Here is a 25,170-nt window from a genome sequence, read left to right as displayed (position 1 = left end):
GTCTTCGCAGGCTGCCGGCAGACCACAACAAGGAGATGGGTGAAAGGAAGGATGGGAGGATTAATAGTAATAGTAGTGCAGACTCTGTAAATAGTTGGACAGTGTGGAGGGAATGATTTGTTTAGCAGAGTGATGGCGTTTGGGGAAAAACTGCACTTGTGTCTAGTTGTTCTGGTGTGCAGGGCTCTACTGTGTTGTTTTGACGAAAGGAGTTGAAACAGTTTATATATCCATTTTCATAGTCCTCTTTTTGACTCGTGCAGCATACAGGTCCTCGATGGAAGGCAGGTTGATAGTAATCATTTTTCTGCAGTCCTAATTACTCTCCGGAGTCTGTATCTGTCCTGTTGGGTTGCAGAGCCAAACCAGACAGTTATAGAGGTGCAGAGGACAGACTCAGTCATTCCTCTGTAGAACTGGATCAGCAGTTCTATATATGCAAACGAAAAAAAAAAATCAAATCACGAGTGAATAAATTTTGCAACCTCTTTTTTGAAGGGATCACTAAAGCGCTAGGGATAGAAGTCTCCAAACTTGGCAACTTTTAAGACTTGTGGACTTCAACTCCCAGAATTCTCCAGCCAGCCTAGCTGTCTGTGCCCTCGGATCAGTGGAGGAGGCAGCTGTTCCTCACCGGAGGGGATCGGCTGCCTGTCGGCAACAGTGCCTCTTAGCAGCCGATCCTCCCCCAATGCCTGAGTGGCCTGGGACAGCATCGTACTCAGCCCCGGCACCCTCCAAACGTGCCAAGGGAGACGTGCCAACCCCCGTTGGGCAATCTGGCTTCCAATTCCTTCTCCTCCTCTGAACTGGGGCTCTGAAGGTTCTTCTGTTCCTCCTTCAGATCCCAGAGATCGACCCCAATGCCCGCCTGCTCCAGCCTCCGGCCCCCATCATGCCCTTGGACACCAACTGGCCTCTGCTGACCGTCTCCAAGGGCTTCTTTGAGGGCACCATCGCCAGCAAAGGTCAGCAGCTCCAGCCCCCTTCTCTCCCACTCCTGGCGGGCCACCTGCAGCTGATGGGCCAGGGGGTTGTGAATGTCCAGTTGGCTGAGCTGCTCTCTCTCTCTCCCTCCCTGCAGGGAAAGGCGGCGCCTTGGCAGCCGACATCGATATCGACACCGTGGGCACTGAAGGCTGGGGAGAAGATGCCGAGCTGCAGCTGGATGAAGGTGAGGGGGGTGGCGCGTCTCGGGTGTCAACTTGAAAAGTTTTCTCTGGGCTTTTAGAGTTGCCAGCAGAAAAGGGAGCGGCGGATGCAGTGCATTCCTCAGATAATTTCTAGGTGGCCGAAGCTTCTGGCGCTCAAGATTATTACTGGAGAGCATGATTGAAGACTCTTGGCTATGGATGTGTCCCATTGGAGAATATACATCCAGGGGGCGGGGGGGAGATCAGGGTCAAGGGGGAAATGAACGATGTCGGCTGCTCCCAGGTAGCACCGGTATGTTCACTCCTAACAAATCTTCTTTAAACTCTGAGAGACGCGGCTAGAGACTCCTGATTTAAATGGGGGTCGATGCCGGAGCTCTGACATCTGGAAGGAATCCCAAATTCCAGCCGTGGACTGGGCATCTGGGCACGTGCAAAGTGCATTTCTTCTTATACAAGTGTCTGTTTCTTAATTGCAATCATGAAACTACTGCTGGTTGTTTTCCTCAACTTTGGAAACAGTTTTTTTTATGCTGAGGAATGTAAAAGTGGAAAAGAATATCTGTTTGCATGCATTTTGGATGTCAATGTTGCCGTGTTTTTCTCCTGTTAGAGTGGATTTCCCCCCGCCTAAAATAATAGCAAGATATATAGCTACTGTCAAAAGGTGTAGGTGACAGCTTTAAATTTACATTAGTTTAGTTTATTGTCATTGCACCTCACACAACAAAATTAAATACCATCTTCAGGGTACATTATTATAACTATAAAAATAAAACACAAACACACATCTTTCGCATTCTATACAATCATGTTGAAAACCCCTTAATACTAATGCAACATTAATATTGCACTATAGAGTAGAATTCAATATAGTTACTGCCCTGGGATAGAAGCTGTTTTTCAACTTCTGTTTGTCCTTGTTTTTATTATTCTGTACCGTCTGCCAGATGGTAATAGTTCAAAAAAAAAGGGTCCCCAGGATGAGATGGATCTTTGGGGATGTTTTGAACTTTCTCAAGGCAGCGGGAGCTATACAAGCTCTTAAAAAGTTTGATTTTGATTTTACTGACTATATTTCTACAGAAATGGTCTGTCTGTCTGTCTGTCTCTCTCTCTATATATATATGTTTTCTTAAGCTTTCGCGGGTATTTATATGTATGTTATTCAGCTTTGTTCGAGTATTTTCCCACGTCATAGTAGTTGTGCTTTTAAAGTTGTAGTGATGTTTTAGCAGAATCTCATCTGCCGTCATCAGGCTTCTGTATAGTGTGCTACAACTTTAAAAGCACAACTACAATGACGTGGGAAAATACCCGAACAAAGCTGAATGCCATATGTGTGAAACAGTCCAGATTCATCCTGTAGTGTAGCCTGAAAATCTGTTTATTTTAACTGCAGGGACGTAGTCCTTAATTCATTAATTTTTTAAAAAAAAAATCCCTTTCTTTCTTCCGTTCAGATGGCTTTGTGGACGCCGGGGAAGGCTTTGGCGAGGACGGCTTGGCCAAAGGCCAGGAGGAAGGAGGTGGCTGGGATATTGAGGAAGACCTGGATCTTCCTCCAGAACTGGTAAATTGGCCCAGTTTGCACGACTGGAGGACATTTGGGTTGCACGTCCCTAGGAGCCACGTGTGACTGTGATCTCAGCGGATTATTTTTAAAATCCTCCTGCCTTTTCATGCATTTCCTCCCTCTTACAATCCCCGTCTTCCCCAACAACCAGGGCATCCTCGTCTTGTGTGTGTTTGTGTGTATGTGTGCGTGGGGAGTGGTGCTTGGTGATGAACACATGGGGTGTTGGTGCAAGAGCAGCTATCGGCGTTACTCACTATAGCTCTGTTTTCTTAACAGTCCGTTTTCCTTTTTCTTTGTTATTTTCCGGTTTTATTCAATGTCATTGCAAGACAAAAACGCAAAAGAAAGAGTTAGATAATTGAGGGAAAGAAGGAGAAGGGTGGGAAGAGAGGAATAGGAATAGGATAGGGCTGGAAGGGACCTTGGAGGTCTTCTAGTCCAGCCCCCTGCTCAAGCAGGAGAACCTATGCTATGAGTTTGACCACCCCTGTTGTAAGTCAAGGACCACCTGTACATGCAAAAAAATTGCTGTCCGGTTTCCAGGCGATGAAATCCATTTAAAAGGGAAAAGAGCAAAGTCCACCTTCCAAGACAACTTCTTTTATTTAGGTAAAGCATCAAATTGGCAAAGTCTGTTTGTCATTCGGGATCTGACCCAACCCGGAATTGCACCACATAAGATTGGAAGTTAGAAACAGACCCCAAAAGTCCCCAACAGAAGTAAATCAACGTTAGTCTGGCGTCATCAGCCTCCAACCTCCACGTCGCAGCAGGGTCAGCTTTCGTTCCCACGGGAAGGAGAACCACCTAGCCAAAACAACTCTCTCTCTATCTCCACTCCTCCCACCTTAGGAATGTGGCAAGCCCGAAACCCTTCCCCCACCCAGAAAAAAAGAGAAAGAAAGGAAAAGGAATTTATAATAAGGCTAAATAAAATGGCTACGCCTATGTCAATTTTGGGCTTGACGATCGCATTCATTGATTTTTCCCTTGCCGTCTTTCTTTTTCCCCCCCGCCTCCCTGCAGGATGTCCCCGTGGGCCCCACAGGTGAAGCCGAAGAGGGATTCTTCGTACCCCCCACCAAGGGCACCAGCCCTGCACAGGTAGGTGGGAGAGCTCTTGGCACAGATCCAGGGAGCCCCTCCTCTGCCCCCCACCCCAAACGGATTTAGAACCACACCAAGATCCAGAAAGATCCGGGGAAAATGGGTCCCTGCAAGACGAGATCCCGTCCTCAGGGCGAGGGTTGAAGGGTCCCTGTCTTTCTCAGACCCCCCCACCCCCCCTCAAACCTCCTCCAGGTGGATTTGGCAGCTGCTGGCTTGTTGTGGGGGGGTTCAGAATGCTTTGGTCAGGCAGAGGAGTCCAGAGTCTGAACTGTGAGGTCTTGAGGGCGCTCTCTGAGCTGGGCGGTTTTCCTGGAGACGTTTCGTGACCCAACTGAGTTACGCCACCAGTGTTGGGGGTGGTTTACGTCCTCTTTTAGTACTGATGATGTTACCTGGTTGGATAATGAAATGTGGGGAAGAAAACAAGCTCAAGAGGGAGGGAGGGAGGGAAGGAAAGAAGGAAAGGGAGGGAAGGAAGTGGAGAGGGGAGGAGAGGAGAGGAAAAGAAAGGAGGAGGAAAGGGAGGGAGGAGAGGAGAGAGGAAAGGGAGGGAGGAAAATCTGAGGAGGGAAGGAAGGGAGGAAAGGGAGAGAAGGAAGGAGAGGAGAGGAAAAGAAAGGAGGAAAGGAGGGAGGGAGGAGAGGAGAGAGAAAAAGGAAAGGAAGGGAGGAAAATCTGAGGAGGGAAGGAAGGAAGGAAGGAAGGAAGGAAGGAAGGAAGGAAGGAAGGAAAAATTGAGGGAGGCAAGGAAGCGGGGAGATCACCGATATTCCCGAGTTGGGTCATGAAACGCCAGGCTCAGAGTGGACCAAGCCCCCCACGGTTCAATCCTGAGCTACAGCTATTCTCTTCTATTAAGAGTTTTAACTTTCGGTGTGCCAAGTCTCGATCCTGTCTTTGAAGTTTGGGTTATAATGGAACCTGTTTTGCTGGAAAAGGTATATTTCTCACCTCATTTTCTCTGCCTCTCCTTTAGGTCTGGTGCAACAATTCCCAACTGCCCGTGGACCACATCCTGGCCGGCTCTTTTGAGACAGCCATGAGGGTACGTTCTCTAGGGTCATTTATCCAGGTGGGGTGGAAATTGGCCCTTCTGGACTTGTGCAGTGCAGTTGATATACCTGTAAGTGGGAAACGGACGTTGCCTTTCATTGGGGAAAAAAACAACACCTTTGAGGCAAGAACTAGACCGCTGTCAAACCACTCACGCTCCTCGAGACGTGGGGGGCTTCAGTTCCCAGAATTCCCCACCAGTTTGAGCTGGCTGGGGAATTCTGGGGAGTTGAAGTCCACACACGTCTTACAGTTGCCAAGTTGGACAAGCACTGCTCTCCAGAGGGTGGGGAGGGGCTCTTAGCACGCCGGCCTTAAGCCGCCTGGCGCTCCATGGACCATCCAACGGTCGGCTGGGTTTTGGTTTCAATTCTCTTTTGTTGTGGTTCACCGGCAGCAGATGTGGAGGGCTGAGGTGTCAGAGAGCGAGGACTCAGGTGAGGGGCCTGTGTGTGGTGCAGGGATGGGGCCAGGAGCATCAGGGAGTGAAGTGCGGCCTTTGGAGATTGTGGAGGCTGGCAGCAATGAGGAAGAGCACCCCGAGGAGCCTGTGCCGAGGGTGTGTGCGCGCAGGGCTGCTCAAAGGAAAGAGCAGCTGCAGCAACACGGGCAACTCGGGAGCAAGGCTGCAAGGTGATGGCCCCTCCCTTAAGGGATAAAAGCCAGCCTGAGAGACCGGAGTTCTTTGCAGGAAGCAAAGAAGTGTTTGCACTCAAGCCTGGTGGACGTTCGGAATATCTTGGTTGGTGTTTGGAGACTCTTTGTGTTTGAAATATTTCTGAGTAACTTTATCTAGTGTTCTTGGCTGCCTTGCACCACCTTGGCAAGGCTCGTTCTTATCAGTGACACTTAGTTTGAAGCAGCCTTTTAACCGGGAAGGAACGGAATTCTCAGGCATTAAAAGCTTTTGCTATCATCTCTGTTTCATGTTTGTTCACCTGGAACAAGGTTTGGATCAGAACAGCCTTAGTCTTGAGGAGATTTGTCATAGATAACACAATCTTTGCAAACGCTGGGATCAATTGATGGTAAAAATTAGTGAAACTCTGCAGTCGTTTTCTGGTGCAAGGGGGAGCCCATTCCAAAACGGCACGGATTTTTCCGGGTCCATCTGCCGTGCTAAGAGCCCCTCCCCGGCCTCTGGAGAGCAGTGCTTGTCCAACTTGGCAACTGTAAGACGTGTGTGGACTTCCAACTCCCCAGAATTCCCCAGCCAGCTCCACCGGTTGGGGAATTCTGGGAACTGAAGTCCCCCACGTCTCAAGGAGCAAAACCTTTTAATGATTCTTTACGAATTCCGTTCCTTCCCGGTTAAAAGGCTGTTTCCGACTCATTGTCTCTGATAAGAACCAGCCTTGCCAAGGGTGGTGCAAGGCTGCCAAGAACACTAGATAAAGTTACTAAGAAATATTTCAAACACAAAGAGTCTCCAAACACCAATCCAGATATCACAAACATCCACCAGGCTCGAGTGCAAAAACTTCTTTACTTCCTGCAAAGAACTCCGGTTTCTCAGCTGGCTTTTATCTCTTGAGGGAGGGGCCATTGCAGCCTTACTCCCGAGTCCCCCGTGCTGCTGCAGCGTCTCTTTCCTGCAAGCAGCCTTGTGCGCGCACACGCACGCTGGGCCCGGGCTCCTCAGGGGCCTCTTCATCCCTGAATCACATGCAGGCCCCTCCTCATCCGAGTCCTCGCTCTCCGAGACCTCAGCCGTCCGCACCACAACAAGGGGAGCTTCACCCATCCTTCGTTAAGGGGAGTGGGTCAATGTTTTCTCCCGCCTCTTTTCTCCACAGCTCCTCCATGACCAGGTGGGGGTGGTCACGTTCTCCCCCTATAAGCAGCTCTTCCTGCAGACCTACGCCCGGGGACGAACCGCCTACCAGGCTTTGCCCAGCCTGCCCTCGATGTATGGGTACCCTCATCGCAACTGGTATGTGGCGGGCCAAGCCCCCCCCCCGGCTGTCCTGGCCGCCTTTGGGGTGCCAGCTGGGGTCAGCAGGGCCTGCCCTTTGCATCAGGAGACAGAAGGAAAATGGGGGGCGTGGGGGGCACGTGGACCGAAGACCCCACTGACCTTTTGGCTTTACTTTATTTTCCAGGTAGTCCTGGATTTATAATTTAGTTTAGTTTATCGTCATTGCACATCGTACAACAAAATAAAATACCATCTTCAGTGTACTGTACAGTAGAATTCAGCAGAGCTCCTGCCCTGGGATAGAAGCTGTTTTTCAGCCTATTTGTCCTTGTTTTTATGCTCCGGTACTGTCTACCAGATGGTAATAGTTTTTTAAAAAAAGGGTTCCCAGGATGAGATGGATCTTTGAGGATGTTTTGAACTTTCTTACGGCAGTGGGAGCTGTAAAGCTCTTCCAAAGAGGGGAGAGGGCAACCCAGGATCCCCTGAGGGGCAACGATGTTCACCCTCTGGAGTGCTGTCCTATCTGCCCCTGTGCAATTGGCAAACCCTACAGAGGTGCAGTGAGTTAAGATACTCTCTCTGGTGCAGCGGTAGAAGGTCCCCAGCAGTTTTCCAGAGGTTTAGAGGACTGAGATGGTTCCAAACCTTTCTGAGCCTTCCCGTTTCTGTATGGGGCCAGCGCTCACCTTCCTCTTTCGGGTGTCCCCTCCAGGAAGGACGCCGGGGTGAAAAACGCCGTCCCAGCTGTGGGCCTCAAGCTGAACGACCTCATCCAGCGCCTGCAGCTCTGCTACCAGCTGACCACGGCCGGCAAGTTTGAGGAGGCCGTGGAGAAATTCCGCTCCGTCCTGCTCAGCGTCCCGCTGGTGGTGGTGGACAACAAGCAGGAGATTGCCGAGGTGCCCGTTGCTCCCTTTGGCCAGGCGGGCGGCCCCTTGAAACCCTCCGTTAATACTTCAAATGAATTCAAGCCAGCCGCGTGCTGCAGCTTCCAAAAAGGCCCCCCTGGGCTGCCTTAATAAAGAGGGATAGAATCAAGGTCGCGGGAAGCGTTAATTCCACTTTATGACGCCTTAGCAAGGCCACACCTAGAGTCCTGCATCTGGTTTTGGTCACCGTGATGTAAAAAAAAGAGGCCGAGACTCTAGAATAGTGACGGCAAATCTATGGCACGTGTGCCACAAGGGGCACGCCAAGCCATTTGGGCTGGCACGGAAGCCGCAGGCAAACTCGCCGCATGCGTGCACCTCATGGCTGATTCCCCCCCAGCCTCTGCAAGGCTTTTCAGGGCGAATTATAGGCCCATTTCGTCACTTCCTGTAACACCGGAATGACTTCCTGTGATTCCAGAGCGAAGAATGACTTCCTTCCAGCTCAGTTCCACCGCGCATGCACGCCTCCTGCCAGCTAGCTGATTTTGGGGTATATGGCGTGCATGCACAGGGGGCTGGGGCCATCGCTGCCCTGCACCTTTCCAGATACCTGGCTGTCTTAATTTCTTCTTAACAACCTCCAGCGAGGGAGCACCTCCAACGTCTGGAGGCCGCTGGTGAATTGTCCTCATTGTCAGGAGGTTGAAGGTCTCTCTGATGAGCTCCCACCCATTTCTCCTTGTGGCTGTGAAATCCCCTCCCCAAGACAAAGAGTTCCCCCCCCCACCTGCTGGTATCTCTCTTCTCCCTTCCCTCCCCGCAAGGTTTGTGACCGAAGCGCGCCCCCCTTGCAGATTGTCATCTGCTGAGACTCGGGTCTGGGGTCTTCTTGCCTTGCAGGCCCAGCAGCTGATCGCCATCTGCCGCGAGTACATTGTGGGGCTGTCCATGGAGCTGGAGAGGAAGAAGCTGCCCAAGGATACCCTTGAGGAACAGAAGCGCATTTGTGAGGTGGGTGTAGGGCGCGGGGGGGTGGGGTGTTCAACCTCGGCCCCTTGAAGAGCTGCGGACTTCAATCCCCAGAATTCTCCAGCCAGCAGACACGGCTGGGGAATTCTGGGAGTTGACGTCCACAAGTCTTAAAAAAGTTGCCAAGGTTGAAAAACGCCGATCCCAGAAGAGCAGGCAGAGCTGGGTGGGGTGGGGTTAAGCGAGTCATCCTCCTAGAATCATTGCGTTCCCATCAAAGGGTCTAAATCCAACCCACTTGTATTCTATTGTCCCTAATCTGGTGCCAACTGAGCACTGGACCTTAGTTGACTAGATTCTCGCGGAGAAGCTCAGGCAGTGAACCTTCTGAGCCTCACCTTGATGAGGAAGAGGAGGCACAGCCGGGTCCAGTGCCTGACACAGAAGGCAGAGGAGAGGAGAGCAGGGGAAATCTATGGGCCGGTCCTTGGGACGGAAGAGCCGCTAGAGAAACCCCACCCTAGCTCTGGGGATCAAGGGCAGGGGGCGGAGATGAATGGAGGTGGTAGACAGCTACTCACCTCCTGGACGGACAGGCTTGTTAGCCGGCCCTCCTAATTAAAGGAATCTTTTGAGTTCGCTGCAGAGGGTTTGTCGGAGCTGGGTCAGAACCCAGACCCTGCGGTGACCCTGGAGCCTCTGCGTCTGAGACCCTGTCCCCTTTCCTGCAAATCTCCCCCCTCCCCAAACCCCTCCCCACCCTTTCTGATCTCACTCTGTCCCCTGCAGATGGCCGCCTACTTCACCCACGCCAACCTGCAGCCTGTCCACATGATCTTGGTCCTTCGAACGGCCCTCAACCTCTTCTTCAAGCTCAAGAACTTCAAGACGGCCGCCACCTTCGCTCGCCGCCTCTTGGAGCTTGGCCCCAAGCCCGAAGTGGCCCAGCAAGTGGGTGCCCCGAGGGAAGAGAAGTGGGGGCATCTAAGAGAGGCCGGACTGGGGGGTCTCCAGAGGGAATTGGGGCCTTTTCTTTCAACTCTTGGAAGAGACTTAGAGTGGGGAGGCCTGGAAGGGGGAGCGTTTATATGTGAGAGCGGAGAATCTCATCTTACTTTGGGGGAGGGATGGCCCAGCTAAAAGCGGGGATCCCATCCCCACACCCCCCCATATTCTGGTGGATTAAGCCAGCTTTTCTCTGAAAGGGCATTGAGGCCTTAAGGCAGAGGGGTCCCCAGACTGGGCAACTTTTAAGACTTGTGGGCTTCAACTCCCAGAATTCCCAAGCCAGCATTTTGGGATCTTGGCTTGCTGGCTGAGGAATTCTGGGAGTTGAAGTCCACAAGTCTTATTAAAGTGGCCAAGTTTGGGGACCCCTCTGCCTTAAGGGATAAATAAATAAAGGCCTGATTGTTTCCTTGGGTGGTTCGTATGCCTCCCAGGCTCACTTTCTGTGAGATAGGTGACCATGTGAATTAGACCGACCGACAGACTGACTGACTGACTGACAGACTAGCAGACAGACAGAGATATAAGGAAAGAGAAACGAAAAGACACAGTAGAAAATATTCGCAGCTCAGGTTTTAGGTTTTGGCAGGGCCTTTGCTCTCCAAACGTGTTTCAGTTTAGTTTTTGAGGATGTTACCCAGTCTGGTTGACGAATCGTTCAGAAACAAGGTTGGAGAGCGAACCCCTGCCGCAAACAGGGGTAGATAGATGATATAGATATGGATGGATGGATGGATGGATGGATAGGTAGGTAGGTTGAGGTGGGATTCAACTGGTGTAACAACCGGATTGGTGAGCGCGTCTGAACCGATAGAATCCCCCCACCCCACCCCCACCCCCGGTAGATAGGTAGCGTAGATAGATAGATAGACAGACAGACATAGGGGAAGGAAGGAAGGCAAAGAGAGGGAGGAAGGGAGGAAGGGAAGGAAAAGAGAGGAAGGAAGGAAAGAAAGAAAGAAAGGAAAGAAAGAAAGAAAGAAGAGGCAGGGAGGGAAGGAAGGAAAAGAGAGGAAGAAAAGGAAGGAAAGAAAGAAAGAAAGGAAGGAAGGAAGGAAGGAGGGAAGGAAGGCAGACAGAAAAAGAAAGAAAGAAAGAAAGAAAGAAAGAGAGAGAGAGAAAGAGGAAGGAGGGAAGGAAGGCAGACATAAAGAAAGGAAGGAGGGAAGGAAGAAAGAGAGGAAGGAAAGAAAGAAAGAAAGAAAGAAAGAAAGAAAGAAAGAAAGAAAGAAAGAAAGAAAGAAAGAGGAAGGAGAGGCGGGGGAAGGAAGGAAAAGAGGAAGGAAAAAAGAAAGAGAAGAAAGAAAGAAAAAAGAAAGAGAAAGAAAGAAAGAGAAAGAAAGAAAGAAGAGGCAGGGAGGCAGGAAGGGAAGGAAGGAAAAAAGAGGAAGGAAAGAAAAAAAGAAAGAAAGAAAGAAAGAAAGAAAGAAAGAAAGAAAGAAAGAAAGAAAGAAAGAAAGAGATTCTCTAAAAAGGCGGCTCTTCCGGGCAAAGAGGAGCAGCCCAATTCCCGTGTTTCAGGTTCCCTTCTCAGGGCCCGAAGGGGGGGCGGGTAGTGGAGGGGCACAGAGCAGCTGCCCTTTCAGCCCCCCACCCACCCCTCACCTCCCCCCCTCCGGCTCTTCCTCTCGCCTCCTCCAGACCCGGAAGATCCTCTCTGCCTGCGAGAAGAACCCCAGCGACGCTCACCAGCTCAACTACGACATGCACAACCCCTTCGACATCTGCGCTGCCTCCTTCCGGCCCATCTACCGGGGCAAACCCGTGGAGAAGTGCCCGCTCAGCGGGGCCTGCTATTCGCCCGAGTTCCGCGGCCAGATCTGCAGAGTCACAACTGTGAGTTGTTTTGCTTTTCCTGTCCCCTCTTTGGACGCCTCTCTCAGGGCGGGGCTCCTCAGCCTTGGTGACTCCAACTCCCAGAATCCCACAGAACTCCCCAATCAGCACGATTTATGTGTATCTCTGTAAGCTGTCCGGAGTCACTGAGCCAGGCGGCTGTTCTGACCTGGCTCCCAAATACGACAGACCCTCGGTAGTTAACTAAATGCTCCCTTTACTAAGAGCGCCGGCAGCCCCAGCCAAAAGTTTCTCTCTCGCCGCAGGCTAACAAGTCCGCCCCGCAGGGAGGTGAATAGTTGTTTGCCCCTGCCTTTCATCCCCAGGGCTAGGGTGGGGCTTCACTAGCAGCAGTGGCTTTTCCGTCCCAAGGACCGGCCCATAGATTTCCACTGCTCTCCTCTCCTCTCCTCTGCCTTCTGTCAGGCACTGGACTCGGCTGTTCCTCCTCTTCCACATCAGCCACCTCCAGACCTGGGGGCTGTTGACTCGCCATCTGAGGGCTGATGGACGGCCCAGGCCCTGTCTCTGCCAGATACACTCCCTCTTCCCCCTTGGAGCGGTCAGGTTGCCTTGATGTTGACCCTGACTCTCACGCCTCCTCCTCCTCCTCCTCCTCCGATTCAGCTGTTGAGGGGCCGGAGGCCGACAGGCCACAACAGCAGCCATATACATTTTCTGAAATAAATAAAAACTTCTGGAATTCCCCAGCCACCCTGTTTCATGTTTTAATTCTGGGGGAGGAATCACTAATGATATTTCCTTTGGATGCAGGTGACGGAGATCGGCAAAGATGTCATCGGCTTGAGGATCAGCCCTCTGCAGTTCCGCTGAGGCGGCCCCGGTCTTGCAGCCCCACCCCCGTGTCCACTTTGGGCCCTGTCCAGTGACCACCTCCAAGTGTTTTGCTTTTCCTTATCATCTCCTGTAGCATTTCAGACGGGACCCGGGACGTCCTGGGAGATTCAAGATATCCAGTCTGTTCCCCCCCCCACCAGTTATAGCATCTTCTCAGTCTTGACAACTTGAAGGTCTGTCGACGTCCAACAGATCTTCAAGTTGTCAAAGTCGAGAAACATCCCTTCAGACGCCTGCCGGGCGTCAAGCTGGAAGAAACTCCCCAGGGAGGGTCTAGCAAGAGTCAGAAAATTGGGGGGGTGTGTCTTGTTTTGTATGCTGAACCGAACCCCTCTTTCTCCCATCTTTTCTTATTTTTCTTCCTTGTCCTCCCGCGCCCGTCCTGCTTCTTCTTACGTTCTCAGACTCAATAAAGACAAACGAGTTCAAGAAAAGAGTGTATTTGTTTGCTTTAAGGCGGTTCCGTCTGCACGAAAAGCTGCCTAAGACCCGGACAAAATCGGAAGGAAAGATGCGAGTTTTTCCCAATTGAATTCCCCTCCCCTTCTTCCCCCAATGAGATAAGGTGGACCTGTCCTTCGGGGTTTGACCCCAGGGTACCTCCAGAAGCCAAGGACTTGGGGTGGGGGTTCCTGACATTTTTATCCACACCAACAACCAGGTGGAGTAGGGTAGCCGGAAGAGAGAGAGAGAGTCTCCATTTCGCTAGTGAACATCCCATGATGAGACAATGGAGAGGCTGAGTCCCCCTGCCCTAATTTCAACACCGTCACCATGTTGGCGCTCCCCTTGCGGAGACAGTGAGACAACATCAGAAGAAGCAGACCGAAGGGTGTTTGCGGTCTTCAAGGCACACACACACACACACACACACACACACAAAAAGTCAACCGTTGGCTGCCGATAAAAGCGGGCTGTGTTGGCGCCGCACCTTCATCGCACTTCGCTCAACATAACAAAGACCTTCATTGGCAAGATCGTCCTTCCCAGGCGGCCCTCGGGTGTGGGAACCCTCTATTCCGTAGTTACCTTCACGAGAACTTGATTGGGTTGGGGGGGGGGGTGAATCTATAGGAGAGGGAATTCCAGAGGTGCTCCAGTTGTGACCTTTCCGGACGCCGTTCTGGGTAACCCAAGAGAGAGAGGGGGGGGGGGGAACACCTTCAACAGTCCAGTTCTCTGGTCGAAGCAAGTTAGGTGGTGCCCTCTGCCACCTGGGTAGAAGATGGCCGACCGTCCGAACTGGGGGAGCCGTGGTGGCGCTTCCCCTCGTCCTCAAGAAGACTGGTCGCCAAAGGCAGGCGCCGTCTTGTCAGTCCGGGCGCTTTCCTCCTCAACGGGCTGGTAGGGGGCTTTGCGGATGCATTCCACGAAGAGCAGGAAGCACATCAAGAACCAGAAGAAGAAATTCACCCAAGCGGTTGCCTGAAGGACGGGAAAAGAGGAGAGTCGGTGGGAAGATGGAGACCTTGGAGGACAACCACTCCAACCGAAGGCCTCGGGTATCAACGGAATCTCTTTATTGGCCAAGTGTGGTTGGACACACAAGGAATTTGTCTTTGGTGCAAATGCTCTCAGTGTACATAAAAGAGACATTCGTCAAGAGTCGAGAATCATCAGGTACAACACTTAATGATAGTCATAGAGTACAATAAGCAATCAAATCATACTAGGAAACAGTTTAAAGAATGGAATGGAATGGAATGGAATAGAATAGAATAGAATAGAATAGAATAGAATAGAAAAGTAATAAGTAATATAGATAAAGAATAGAATAGAATAGAATAGAATAGAACAGAAAAGTAAAGAATATAGATAAAGAATAGAATAGAATAGAATAGAATAGAATAGAATAGAATCTTTATTGGCAATATTGGACACACAAGGAATTTGTCTTGCAAATGCTCTCAGTGTACATAAAAGAAACATACATCCGTCAAGAATCATCAGGTACAACACTTAATGATAGTCATAGGGTACAATAAGCAATCAAATCATACTAGGAAACAGTTTAAAGAATGGAATGGAATGGTATAGAAAATAGAATAGAAATAGAAATAGAAATAGAATAGAATAGAATAAGGAATAGAACAGAAAAGAAAAGAAACTAGATAAAGAATAGAATAGAATTGAATTGAATTCTTCATTGGCCAAGTGTGGTTGGACACACAAGGAATTTGTCTTTGGTGCAAATGCTCTCAGTGTACATAAAAGAAAAGAGACATCCGTCAAGAGTCAAGAATCATCAGGTACAACACTTAATAATAGTCATAGGGTACAATAAGCAATCAAATCATACTAGGAAACAGTCCATATAAATCATAGGATACAAGCGACAAAGTTACGGTCCTACAATTATAAGTGGGAGGGGATGGGTGAAAAGGAGTGATGAGAAGGTTAATAGTAAGAGTAATGCAGTCTTAGTAAATAGTTGGACAGCGTTGAGGGAATTATTTGTTTCGCAGAGTGATGGCTTTCGGGGGAAAACTCCCCTTGTGTCTAGTTGTTCTGGTGTGTAATGCTCTATACCGTCATTTTGAGGGAAGGAGTTGAAACAGTTTATGTCCAAGATGTGAGGGGTTTGTAAATATTTTCACAGCCCTCTTTTGGACTCGTGTGGGATATACAGGTCCTCCATGGAAGGCAGGTGGGTAGTAATGGTTTTTTTCAACTCATAAAACATGCCTGTTTTAGTAGTTGCCATAAAAAGGGACGGAAAGCAAAAGTCCAACTCTTATATTTAAAAGATTGTAACTGAAATACCAGAGCTTTTGCCCACGAATATATTTAATTGGAGAATGTGATCGTTGACACCAAGCTTGTGATCAGGCTCAATTGGAGAACCTGGTTTATGAGACACCTGGGGGGGGGGGGAGAGGGGGAAACAGGGTCCCAGGGGCCTGTGAATGACGTAGGCCAGAGTTGGCGTCCTACAGGGCAGGGCCAGTAAGTCGCCTCTAATGAATCCTTTGAAGTTTTTTGAAGTTTGGCTCGAGGATCATGATTTCATGAGGGCGATTGCTGGAATCCTGACAGCAGGTTCATTGAGTTCCGCTGGAGGTGGGTGAGTCCTGGTGGGCCTGCTCCCTCCCAGGTCTCAGGCTTTGGATGGCTTCCATCCAGTCTCCTAAAATGAGATGGCTGTTCTAGGGCAGGGGTCTCCACCCTTGGGCCACTTTTAAGACTCGTGAACTTCAACTCCCAGCTTTGCTGGCTGAGGAATTCTGGGAAATGAAGTCCACAAGTCTTAAAGTGGCCAAGGGTGGAGAGTCCAGGGGTGGGATTCATTATTTTTTTTTACCACTGGTTCTATGGGCATGCTGGGCCCGGCCAGGTGCTCATGTGACTGGGTGGGCATGGCAATGGGTTTTTTTCTGCAGCACCCTCCCCTGTGAGTTCAATCCTAGGTAGAGGCAGATATTTCTCTTTCTGGGCACAATGAGAATATATCTGCCAAACAAAACTCTGCCTGGCAACAGGGAGGGCATCCGGCCAGTAAACTCCCTGTTAACTCCATTCAGTTGCCCGGACTCCACTCCACAAAGGATTATGGAGTTGTTAAAATGATGAATTTACAGAAATGGTAAAACTCATGTTGGAATTACAAGAGAAGGAAGAGAAGGAATATTATAGAGTCTGGAAAAATGGAATAATTGGTTGGAGGATAAGACAGTCAGAATAAAAAATAATATAAACAAATAAATGTAGGTATGTATATATGTACCATATGTACCGTACAGGTAGATAGTTAACAAAAACTGGGAAAGTAGATGTCACAACATTGTAAAGATTGCGTTTGTCTTGTTTTGTTGTGTTGTTTTGATTGTGTAAAAACGTATTTTTTTTATAAAAAAAATGAATTTTAAAAAAGAATAGTTCATGCTCAACATACTGACACCAATTGAGCCCCAAATTCCTGTTGCCAAGAGAAAGTGGTTCTGAGTTTTGCCTCTTTTTACAACTTTTTGTTTGCCACCGTTGTTGAGGGAATGACTGCAGTGGTTAATTTAGTAGCACAGTTTGTTTAATGAATCTAGCTTTGCCCCATTGAGTTAGCTTGTCTGAAGGTCACAAAAGAGGATCACGTTGCAACCCGTCATAAGAACATGTCAGTTGCCAAGCATCCGAATTTTGATCGTGCGACTATGGGTGCCTGCTGCTAGCTTTTAGCCTTCCACGGGCCATGAAAACCCACCTCTTTTCCCCCCCCCCCAGTGGGCTGTGTGGATGGGGGTCCCTGGCATGATAGGGGTCTGGCACACGGTGGGCACGGCCTGGTCAGTTTTATCTTCTTTTTGCAATTCTTCTTTTTGCAATTCTTTTTTGCAATTCTTTTTGTAAGGGTTGTGAGCTGCCTGGGATCACTGGGCGATTATCCCAGGCAACCTTTTAAGTTTTTCCCCCCCAAAATAAGGCATTTTGGATGTTCAGGTGAGCCTCTTGTGCCCTCCTGCATGGAGAAACCAAGGGCGGGTGCGTGGCAGTGGTGGTATTCAGCCAGTTTGCGCCGGATCGGGCGAACCGGGAGCAAGGATTTGGCATGGGTCACTGAACCGGTAGTAAATTTTGTCTGCCCCCCCCCCCCCAACCCAGTCACCCCCGGCTCGCTTGCCCTGCCCACCCGATGCTCACTGACCCCGCCCGCCTGACGCTGGCCCCTTAAGCTATTTCTTCCCCCCCCCCTACAATCAGCTGTTCATATGATCAGCTTTGCCAGGATTCGGCCCAGGAAGGCCAAAAAATGGAGGGAGGGGCTCAGTCCCCCTCCATTTTTTTGCCTTTCTTAGTCCCAGGGGAGCCTTCTGGGAGCAAAAGCACCTCGCCCCCGCCCCGCCCCCCAAGAGGCTCCTCCGAGGCCCAGAAGGCCCCAAAAACGGGTGAGGGGGATTGGCTGCAACAAAAAAAAAAAAAAAGCCACGCCCACCCAGCCACACCCACAGAACAAATGGAAGCCCGCTCCAGGTGCCTGGGGATGAATTCAGGAAGCCGCTCACCTGGGCCGCGTAGAGGTTGTCGTAGAACTTTCCAGGGTGATGAGGCGGGGTCCAGGGGCGCTGCTGGGCCTCTGGGCAGCTGCACGGAAGGAAACAAGGGGTTGGCAAGGCCCTCTAAGAACAAGCCCTCCGGCAGCCCAGGGCAGGGCGGGGCAGGGCAGGAAGGAAGGAAGGAAGGAGCGGAGGTTTAGGAAAGAGAAAAGCCACCTGGAACGGAGGAGAAACTGCCTGACAGGGAGGACAATGAGCCAGGGGAACGGCTTGCCACCAGAAGCTGCAGCTGCTCCAGCACTGGAGGTTTTAAAGAAGAGACCGGACAGCCGTTTCCCTGAGATGGGATAGGGTTTCCTGCCTGAACAAGGGGCTGGACTAGAAGACCTCCAAGGTCCCTTTCCAACTCTGTTATTCTAGAATAGGAATAGGAATAGGAATAGGAATAGGAATAAGAATAAGAATAAGAATAAGAATAAGAATAAGAATAGAATAGAATAGAATAGAATAGAATAGAACAGAACAGAACATAGGATGGAATGGGATGGGATGGAATGGAATGGAATGGAATGGAATAGAATAGCATAGAATAAGAATAGCATAGAATAAGAATAGAATAGAATTAGAATTAGAATTAATAGAATAGAATAGAATAGAATAGAATAGAACAGGGAGGAATGGAATGGAATGGAATGGAGCTGGAAGGGACCTTGGAGGTCAACTAGACCAGCCCCCTGCTCAAGCAGGAGATCCTATAACATCTCAGACCAGTGACTGTCCAGTCTCTTCTTAACAGCCTCCAGTGATGGAGCACCCACAACTTCTGGTGGCGAGCAGTTCCACAGGCTAATACTCCTCACTGTCAGGAAGTTTCTCCTTAATTCCTGGTTGTTTCTCTGCTTGGTTAGTTTCCATCCCTTGTTCCTTGTCCTGCCTTCAGGTGCTTTGGAGAATAAATGGACCCCACCCCTCTTCTCTGGGGCAGCCCCTCAAATACTGGAAGGCTGCTATCCTATCCCCCCTAATTCTTCTTTCCTTTAGACTAGCCAGACCCAAATCCTGCAACGGTTCTTCGTATGTTTTAGTCTCCAGGCCTTCGATCATCTTAGTTGCTCTTCTCTGAACTTTTTCCAATGTCTGAAGTTTTTCGTAATGTGGTGACCAAAATGGGTTGTATTACTACTATTAGTACTACTACTATGATGCACTATTTGATAACTACAGTGTGTCATCACTGCATACTTAAAACACAGGTAATCTGGTCAGGTAAAGGCCTCCCAGGATCATTTGCACCACAGGCCAAGTTCCGTTAGCTATTTATATATTATATATCTTGCAGAGAAGAGCAACCAGGATGATGAGGGGTCTCTGGAGGCTCAAACATACGATGAAGGGTTGCAGGAACTGGGCCTGGCTAGTCTAGGGAAGAGAAGGATCAGGGTGTCGTGCTTGGGTGGGGGGTTAGACTAGATGACCTACAAGGTCCCTTCCAACTGTTAATCTGGATCTATCTAAGATGATCAAAGGCCTGGAGATTAAAACATACGATGAATGTTTGCAGGAACTGGGCCTGGCTAGTCTAGGGAAGAGAAGGAGACAGGATAGCAATGTGCCAATACTTGAGGGGCTGCCCCAAAGAAGAGGGAGTCAAGCTATTCTCCAAAGCACCAGAAAGCACGACAAGAAACAATGGATGGAAACTAACCAAGGAGAGAAGCAACCTGGAATTGAGGAGGAATTTTGAGACAGTTAGAACAATTAGCCAGTGGAACAACTTGCCTCCAGAAGTTGTAAATGCTCCAACGCTGGAAGTTTTTAAGAATCGATTGGATAACCATTGGTCTGAAGTGGTGTAGGATTTCCTGCCCCAAGCAGGGGCTGGACTAGAAGACCTCCAAAGGTCCCTTCCAACTCTGTCCTGTCCTATTCTCTATTCTATTTTTTTGTGATTCAGCAGGTGGGGCAAATAATCTGACCCGTTTGCTTGCTTAACGTTCCAGGCCCTGTGTGAAGCCACGAAAGGGGTTTGCTCCCCATCCAGGTGAACTTGTCCGAATGCAGCCCAAAGAAATCCTTCGCCGAGCCCTTCCTCTGCCCGGGTCCTTACCTTGCCGCCGCTTTGGATTTCTGGATGGAGCCGCACAAGACGTCCATGCCGACACGGAGAACGCAGGCGGAGACGAGAAGGAAGAAGAGGCAGGTGGCCGAGACCACCAAGGACGTCCTGATCCAGGAGTGGACCCTGCAGGAGAAGCACCTGGGATCGGAGGTGGTCTTCAGCTGGTTCTGACCGGTTCTACAGAACCGGTAGCGGACATTTGGAGTAGTTGGGAGAACCAGCATCAATCCCACCTCCGACTGGCCCCGCCAACCCCATCTCTTCTCTGCCTCCCATGGAGTCCCAGCTGGGTCTCCTTTGGTTGCCCTGCACAGGAGAACAGAGCTGGAAAGCAGGTCAGTGGGGTGGGGAGGGAAGGGGGAATTTGCAGTATATCCTTCCCCTGCCCTGCCCACCAAGCCACGCCCACAGAACCAGTAGTAAAAAAAAATTGAACCCCACCACTGGCGACATCCCTCCAGTCACTCCCCTCCAGGTGCTGGGCAACATGTCCTTGACTCTCTGAGAAAGAATGTTGATGAGTCTCATCTTCTAATCCCCTCTACGAACCCCACCCCCCAACCCTCCCAAATTCCCAGGCACTGAATTCAGCTCTGTTTTCCATCCCAGCCCATTGGTGATGCCCCCACCCCCCAACCCCATGGTCCAGCCCCCTCCCGGCCCCCTCACTCACAAGTGCCCGTCGCCGTAGCACAAGCTGTAGAGGCAACGGAGCAGAGAGACCAGGGTGAAGATGGCCGTCAGCCCAGAGACGGCGGATATGAAGTAGCAGAGCGAGGGAGGACTGGAACTCAGGAGGCTCAGCGTCCCGTTGTAGCCCACCGACCCGTACAGAATGCACCGGCCGCCAAAGCTCCCCTGAGGAGGAGAGAGAGGGAGAAGGAGGGCGGGCAGCAGAGGAGTGGCTTGCTGGCCAAAGAAAGAGAGTTCTGGTGTTGATCCCCCCGTCTCTGTGGAGGATGGGATCCAGAACCCAAGACCTGGTTGAAGGCTGCAACGGAGACGGGCTGGAGGTGTTTGCGCCATAGATTTCTTTTTTTTTTCTCCTCTCTTCTTCCATTTTGTTTCAATCCTGCCTTTGTTATTCGTATTCATAACTCAAAGCAGTGAGCCATATCCATCCCACCTTCCCCCCTCCTATTTTCCCCACCACAACAACCCTGTGAGGTAGGCCGGGCTGAGAGAGGGACTGGCCCAAAGTCACCCAGCCGGCTTCCGTGCCAAAGGCGGGACTCCAACTCCCCGTCTCCTGGTGATTGGCCCAAAGTCCAGTCGGCTTCCGTGCCAAAGGCGGGACTAGAACATGTTTATGACGGTTTCAGGGTCACATGATCCCCTTTTGCAACTGTCTGATAAACAAAATCAATGCGGGGAAGCCGGATTCACTTAACAACAAGGTTATTATTAACTTATCCACTGCAGTGGTTCACTTAATAACGGGGAAAGCAAGGTCGTCAAACGGGGCAAAACTCGCTTCACAAATTACCCCTCCTTTCCTCAGACCTGAACCCAGAGCTCCTGCCTGTCCCCCTGCGCCTTAGAGCAGGGGTCTCCAACCTGGGCCCCTTGAAGACTGGTGGACTTGCTGGCTGGGGGGATTCTGGGAGTTAAAGTCCACCAGTCTTAAAGAGGGGCCCAGGTTGGAGACCCCTGCCTTAGAACACCTGGGCCCCTTGAAGACTGGTGGACTTCAACTCCCAGAATCCCCCCAGCCAGCAGAGCTTTTAATAGATGATGAGCATGGCTGGCTGGGGGGATTCTGGGAGTTGAAGTCCACCAGTCTTCAAGGGGCCCAGGTTGGAGACCCCTGCCTTAGAACACCTGGGCCCCTTTAAGACTTGGGGACTTCAACTCCCAGAATCCCCCCAGCCAGCAGAGCTTTTAATAGACCACGAGCATGGCTGGCTGGGGGGATTCTGGGAGTTGAAGTCCACCAGTCTTAAAGAGGGGCCCAGGTTGGGGCCCAGGTTCAGCCCAGCCAGCGGGGGCCCCCTTGGGAGCCCCGCTTCTCCGGGCCCCGTCGCTGGGGCGGGGGAAGAGAGCGGCCGCCCCCGCTTCCCGGTCACGGGACACCTCCCGTCCCGTCCCGTCCCGTCCCCAGCAGCCGGACCGGCGGGGCAGGTGGGCCCCCGAAGGCCCCCCCCCCACCTGGCGGCTCACCTGGGCGAGGCCGAGGGCGGCGGCGCAGCCGAGGGCGGCGAGCAGGGCGGCGGCGTTGAGCGCCAACTCCAGGAGCAGCCAGCCGGACGGGCGCGCCATCTTCGGGCTGGGAGCGGGGCCAGGCAAGCGCCCCGCCCGACGCGTCAGCAGCAGCAGCAGCAGCGGTGAGGGGGGGACGGCGGAGCAGCCCGGCTCTTAAGACTCGGGGACTCCAACGCCCAGAATCCCCCAGCTATTAAAGGCTCTGCTGCCTGGGGAATTCTGGGAGTTGGAGTCCCACGTGTCATAAAGAGTCTCCGTCCTCCGGGCCCTGGTTGGGACAAAGGTGCCTTTTTTTGTCCTCCACCCTCCCCCGCAAGAGGCAACTGGACTTTCTGGTTTTTCTTGGAAGACGTTTCTTTTCTCCTCCAAGAAGCTTCCTCGGCTCTGAAGCTTCTTGGATAAGAAGCAAAAATGGATTCAAAGAAAGAACAAAGTCCAGCTGCCTCTTGGGGGGAAAAAAAAAAAGCTCCTTTGCAACTACCTTGCTTGGATAAACCAGGATTTGGCAAACTACCTTGCTTGGATAAACCAGGATTTGGCAAACTACCTTGCTTGAACAAATCAGGATTTGTCAAACTATCTTGCTTGAAGAAACCAGGACTTGGCAAACTACCTTGCCTGAACAAATCAGGATTTGGCAAACTATTTTCCTTGAACAAATCAGGATTTGTCAAACTACCTTGCTTGAACAAACCAGGGTTTGGCAAACTAATCTGCCTAAACAAACCAGGGTTTGACAAAATACCTTGCTTGAACAACTTAGGGTTTAGCAGGTTAGTTTGACACCCTGGGCCTATCCAAAGGGGGGCAGTGGAGGTGCGTGTGGGTGGGGAACCCTGGTGAGACCATGCAACTATAGGAGTGGTATTAGCTGCTTTTAGCCTCAGAAATCCTATTTTCTTGCAAAAAAAATAAATAAAACCAAACACCTTCATTTTGCTCACTTCCGGTTTTTCCTTTGAACCGTCCTTGCCCTAAAATTCCCAGGTGGCACCTGGATAACAAGGCCAGGAGTTGACTTCCCTTTTTCTGTTGCAGATAAATTAGCTACAAGGTTTGACTTACCAACCTAGTTAGTTAGGGACAGAAGGATGGGGGGGCTCTAATACTTTACTAGTGAAGGCCTTGCCTGGGGGGGCCACATTCTTGACTGGAGCTATTTCATTTATTTATTGCGCCTTTAATCCCCGTGGCTTGCTAACGACTACGGCTTAAGTCTTGCAAATGTGTATAAAAGCAGCTGCTGCTGCCGCCCCAGCCATTTGTGTATTGGGGGCTCTCGATTTGTGTTTTAGTCCAAAGAACACATCACTTTGTGAGGCATTTAATAAAGAGGTTGCAATTTATACCAGATTTATACCGGCCCAGGGTTGAACTCTACTTGGTGCTTTCTGGGCTTGGTGGTTTTCTTGCAAACGTTTCATGACCCAACTAGGTAACATTGTCAGTGCTGCCAAGGAGCAGGGATTGCCGAGGCGGACTATGGTACTTTCTGAGCGTGGCTATTTACTGGCAAGTGTTTCATTACCCAACGAGGTAATACCATCAGTGCAACGAACACACTTTCTTTGCTGGCTGGGGAATTCTGGGAGTTGAAGTCCCCCCCCATTTTAAACTTGCCAAGGTTGAGAAATGCCAAACTAGATCTCAGGGACGGGCTAGAGAAGGGAGTGAAAATTGCAACGATAAAAGGACCCTATTTGAAGAACAGAAAGATCTACAAGCTACCCCGTCTGCATTTTAGCCTAGCAGGCAGTCTGGGATATATTTGCACGGGCTCCCTTAAATTCCCAGTCGGCAAAGCCTGTCCGTTTTAGCAGCCAGAGGGACAGAAAAGGAGAAATTCACCCCGCCCTTTTCTAGAAAACAGGAAATTCAATTTCTTTTTACTTTTCTTTGCAAAACCATCTTCTGCGCTCATTTGAATAAACCGTTTCCGTTTTACGACTGGAAGGGGAAACGTTCTCAAATGATTCCCACCATTTATTTTTAATGTATTTTCCAAACGGATCAAGGATTGGCCTTGGCCCACTTCCTGCACACAACCCCCCCCCCCCCAAAAAAAAAGACACACACAATTTTCAGACTCATTATCCCAGACTCCAAAGTTCACCTCCAATGAAATCCGAGCATAAACTCGGGGAAGGATCTTTTTTTATCCCTGAGCAGGAACAAATCTAGCAAAACTGCTGCTGTTTTGAATTAAGTTTATTTTTTTGGGGGGGGGGTTGGAAATCAGCAGACAGCCCCCACCATTTTAACTGGATCTATCTCCAAAGTGTTTTTCAAGTCAATTCACCTTAGCTAAAAAGGTTTCCATTCGCAAATCACACGTATTTTCTGCCCCTTTAAAAAAACAAACAAAATCAAAGCCATTTTTTTCTGCTCGCTCTCTTTCTGCCCCATAAAATTTCAAAGAGGGACCCACCCCTCCCACAAAAGTCCTGCCTCCCCTTCCCTCCCCCCCCCTTTTTTTTTTGCAGGTTGGGCTTCTGGTTAAAGCAGAGTTGGGAGGGTTTTTTTGGGGGGGGGGGGAAGGGTTAAGTACCGATCTCATCGTTCCATTTTATTGCAAAATTGAGAGAAGGCCGGATCAGCACATGGCTGGGGAACTCAAGAGGACCTACAACACATTCGCTCCCTTTCCTCTGAATTTTGAAAGGGGCTTGGTGATTCCAAGGGGTAGCCCCAGATCGCCACGCTGCAATTCCTGGGGGGCAGCTTCCAAAGGATTGGGAAAAGGTCCTGGATGGAAGTGGCCCCAGGATGGTTTGGAGGGGGGGGGGTTCTAACATTGGAGCACCAGGAACTCCCAACTGGTTGGATGCTGTCAGATTTCTAAAGGGATACTGGCATTCAATTGGGAGAAGTGGGGACCTCGAATGGAACCGGGCCTGGATAGTCTAGGGAAGAGAAGGACCAGGGGAGACAGGAGAGCAGCCTTCCAGTATTTGAGGGGCTGCCCCAGAGAGGAGGAAGGGGTCAAGCTATTCTCCAAGGCACCTGAAGGCCAGACAAGGAAGAATGGATGGAAACTGAACAAGGAGAGATTCAGCCTGGAAATAAGGAGGAATTTCCTGACAGTGAGAGCAATCAACCCCTGGAACAGAAGTTGCCTTCGGAAGTGGTGGGAGCTTCATCCCTGGAGGCTTTCAAGAAGAGACTGGACTGCCCTCTGTCAGAAATGGTGTAGGATCTCCTGCTCTTTGGTTGGGGGGGGGAGTTTGGACTAGATGACCTCCCAGGTCCCTTCCACAGCACCTCTTATCCGATGCTTCCTTATTGCTTTGGACAACTGCTATTTTATAACCTGAGCGCTCTGAAATCTTCTCGCCTTTCGAGGAACGTATAAGGGGGGAGGGCCACGTGGGTTTGCTTCACTTTGAAAGCCAGCAGGAAGATGGCCTGTGGGAATGGCTACGGATCTGGTTCTCGGGATGGCAGTTATGGTAACATCTTCACACCCATGGATTGGCGGGAAGGAATTTTACTGCTTTAAGTCTA

General features: G+C 50.4%; 2 protein-coding genes across 2 annotated transcripts in view; one reads left to right on the top strand and one right to left on the bottom strand.

Moving 5' to 3' along the window:
* The window catches only part of COPA (coat protein complex I subunit alpha), a 61,230-nt gene extending 48,436 nt beyond the window's left edge, over positions 1–12,794 (top strand). Inside the window, exons 23-33 of the mRNA XM_087913831.1 lie at positions 845–968; positions 1,085–1,174; positions 2,618–2,727; positions 3,760–3,837; positions 4,820–4,888; positions 6,693–6,829; positions 7,530–7,716; positions 8,590–8,700; positions 9,448–9,609; positions 11,308–11,502; positions 12,277–12,794. Coding sequence (XP_087769957.1) covers positions 845–968; positions 1,085–1,174; positions 2,618–2,727; positions 3,760–3,837; positions 4,820–4,888; positions 6,693–6,829; positions 7,530–7,716; positions 8,590–8,700; positions 9,448–9,609; positions 11,308–11,502; positions 12,277–12,336 — 1,323 coding nt within the window. The 3' untranslated portion in view covers positions 12,337–12,794. The remainder of the gene's footprint in view (positions 1–844; positions 969–1,084; positions 1,175–2,617; positions 2,728–3,759; positions 3,838–4,819; positions 4,889–6,692; positions 6,830–7,529; positions 7,717–8,589; positions 8,701–9,447; positions 9,610–11,307; positions 11,503–12,276) is intronic.
* On the bottom strand, positions 12,725–21,929 carry TMEM179B (transmembrane protein 179B). Its single transcript, XM_026717663.2, has 5 exons — positions 21,625–21,929; positions 20,138–20,322; positions 19,453–19,587; positions 17,355–17,433; positions 12,725–13,785 (listed from the first exon to the last, which is right to left on the bottom strand). The coding sequence occupies exons 1-5, from the start codon at positions 21,721–21,723 to the stop codon at positions 13,636–13,638; spliced, it is 648 nt and encodes a 215-aa protein (XP_026573448.2). The 5' UTR covers positions 21,724–21,929; the 3' UTR covers positions 12,725–13,635.
* Between the last annotated feature and the right edge of the window lie 3,241 nt (positions 21,930–25,170).

Source organism: Pseudonaja textilis, chromosome 16 (assembly GCF_049901715.1).
Source record: "Pseudonaja textilis isolate UNSWEBS1 chromosome 16, rPseTex1.2, whole genome shotgun sequence".
NCBI lineage: Eukaryota > Metazoa > Chordata > Lepidosauria > Squamata > Elapidae > Pseudonaja > Pseudonaja textilis.
Note: the sequence above shows the minus strand (reverse complement) of the source record. Positions and strands in the feature narration are given on the sequence as shown.

What these genes read in the sequence shown, in the direction of transcription:
- TMEM179B (XM_026717663.2), bottom strand. Translation starts at nt 21,723, where the DNA reads ATGGCGCGCCCGTCCGGCTGGCTGCTCCTGGAGTTGGCGCTCAACGCC. An exon ending in TGCTACGGCGACGGGCACTT is followed by an intron (nt 19,588 to 20,137) that starts GTGAGTGAGGGG and finishes CTTCTCCTGCAG; the next exon opens with GGTCCACTCCTGGATCAGGA. An exon ending in ACAACCTCTACGCGGCCCAG is followed by an intron (nt 13,786 to 17,354) that starts GTGAGCGGCTTC and finishes CCCGTCCTTCAG; the next exon opens with GCAACCGCTTGGGTGAATTT.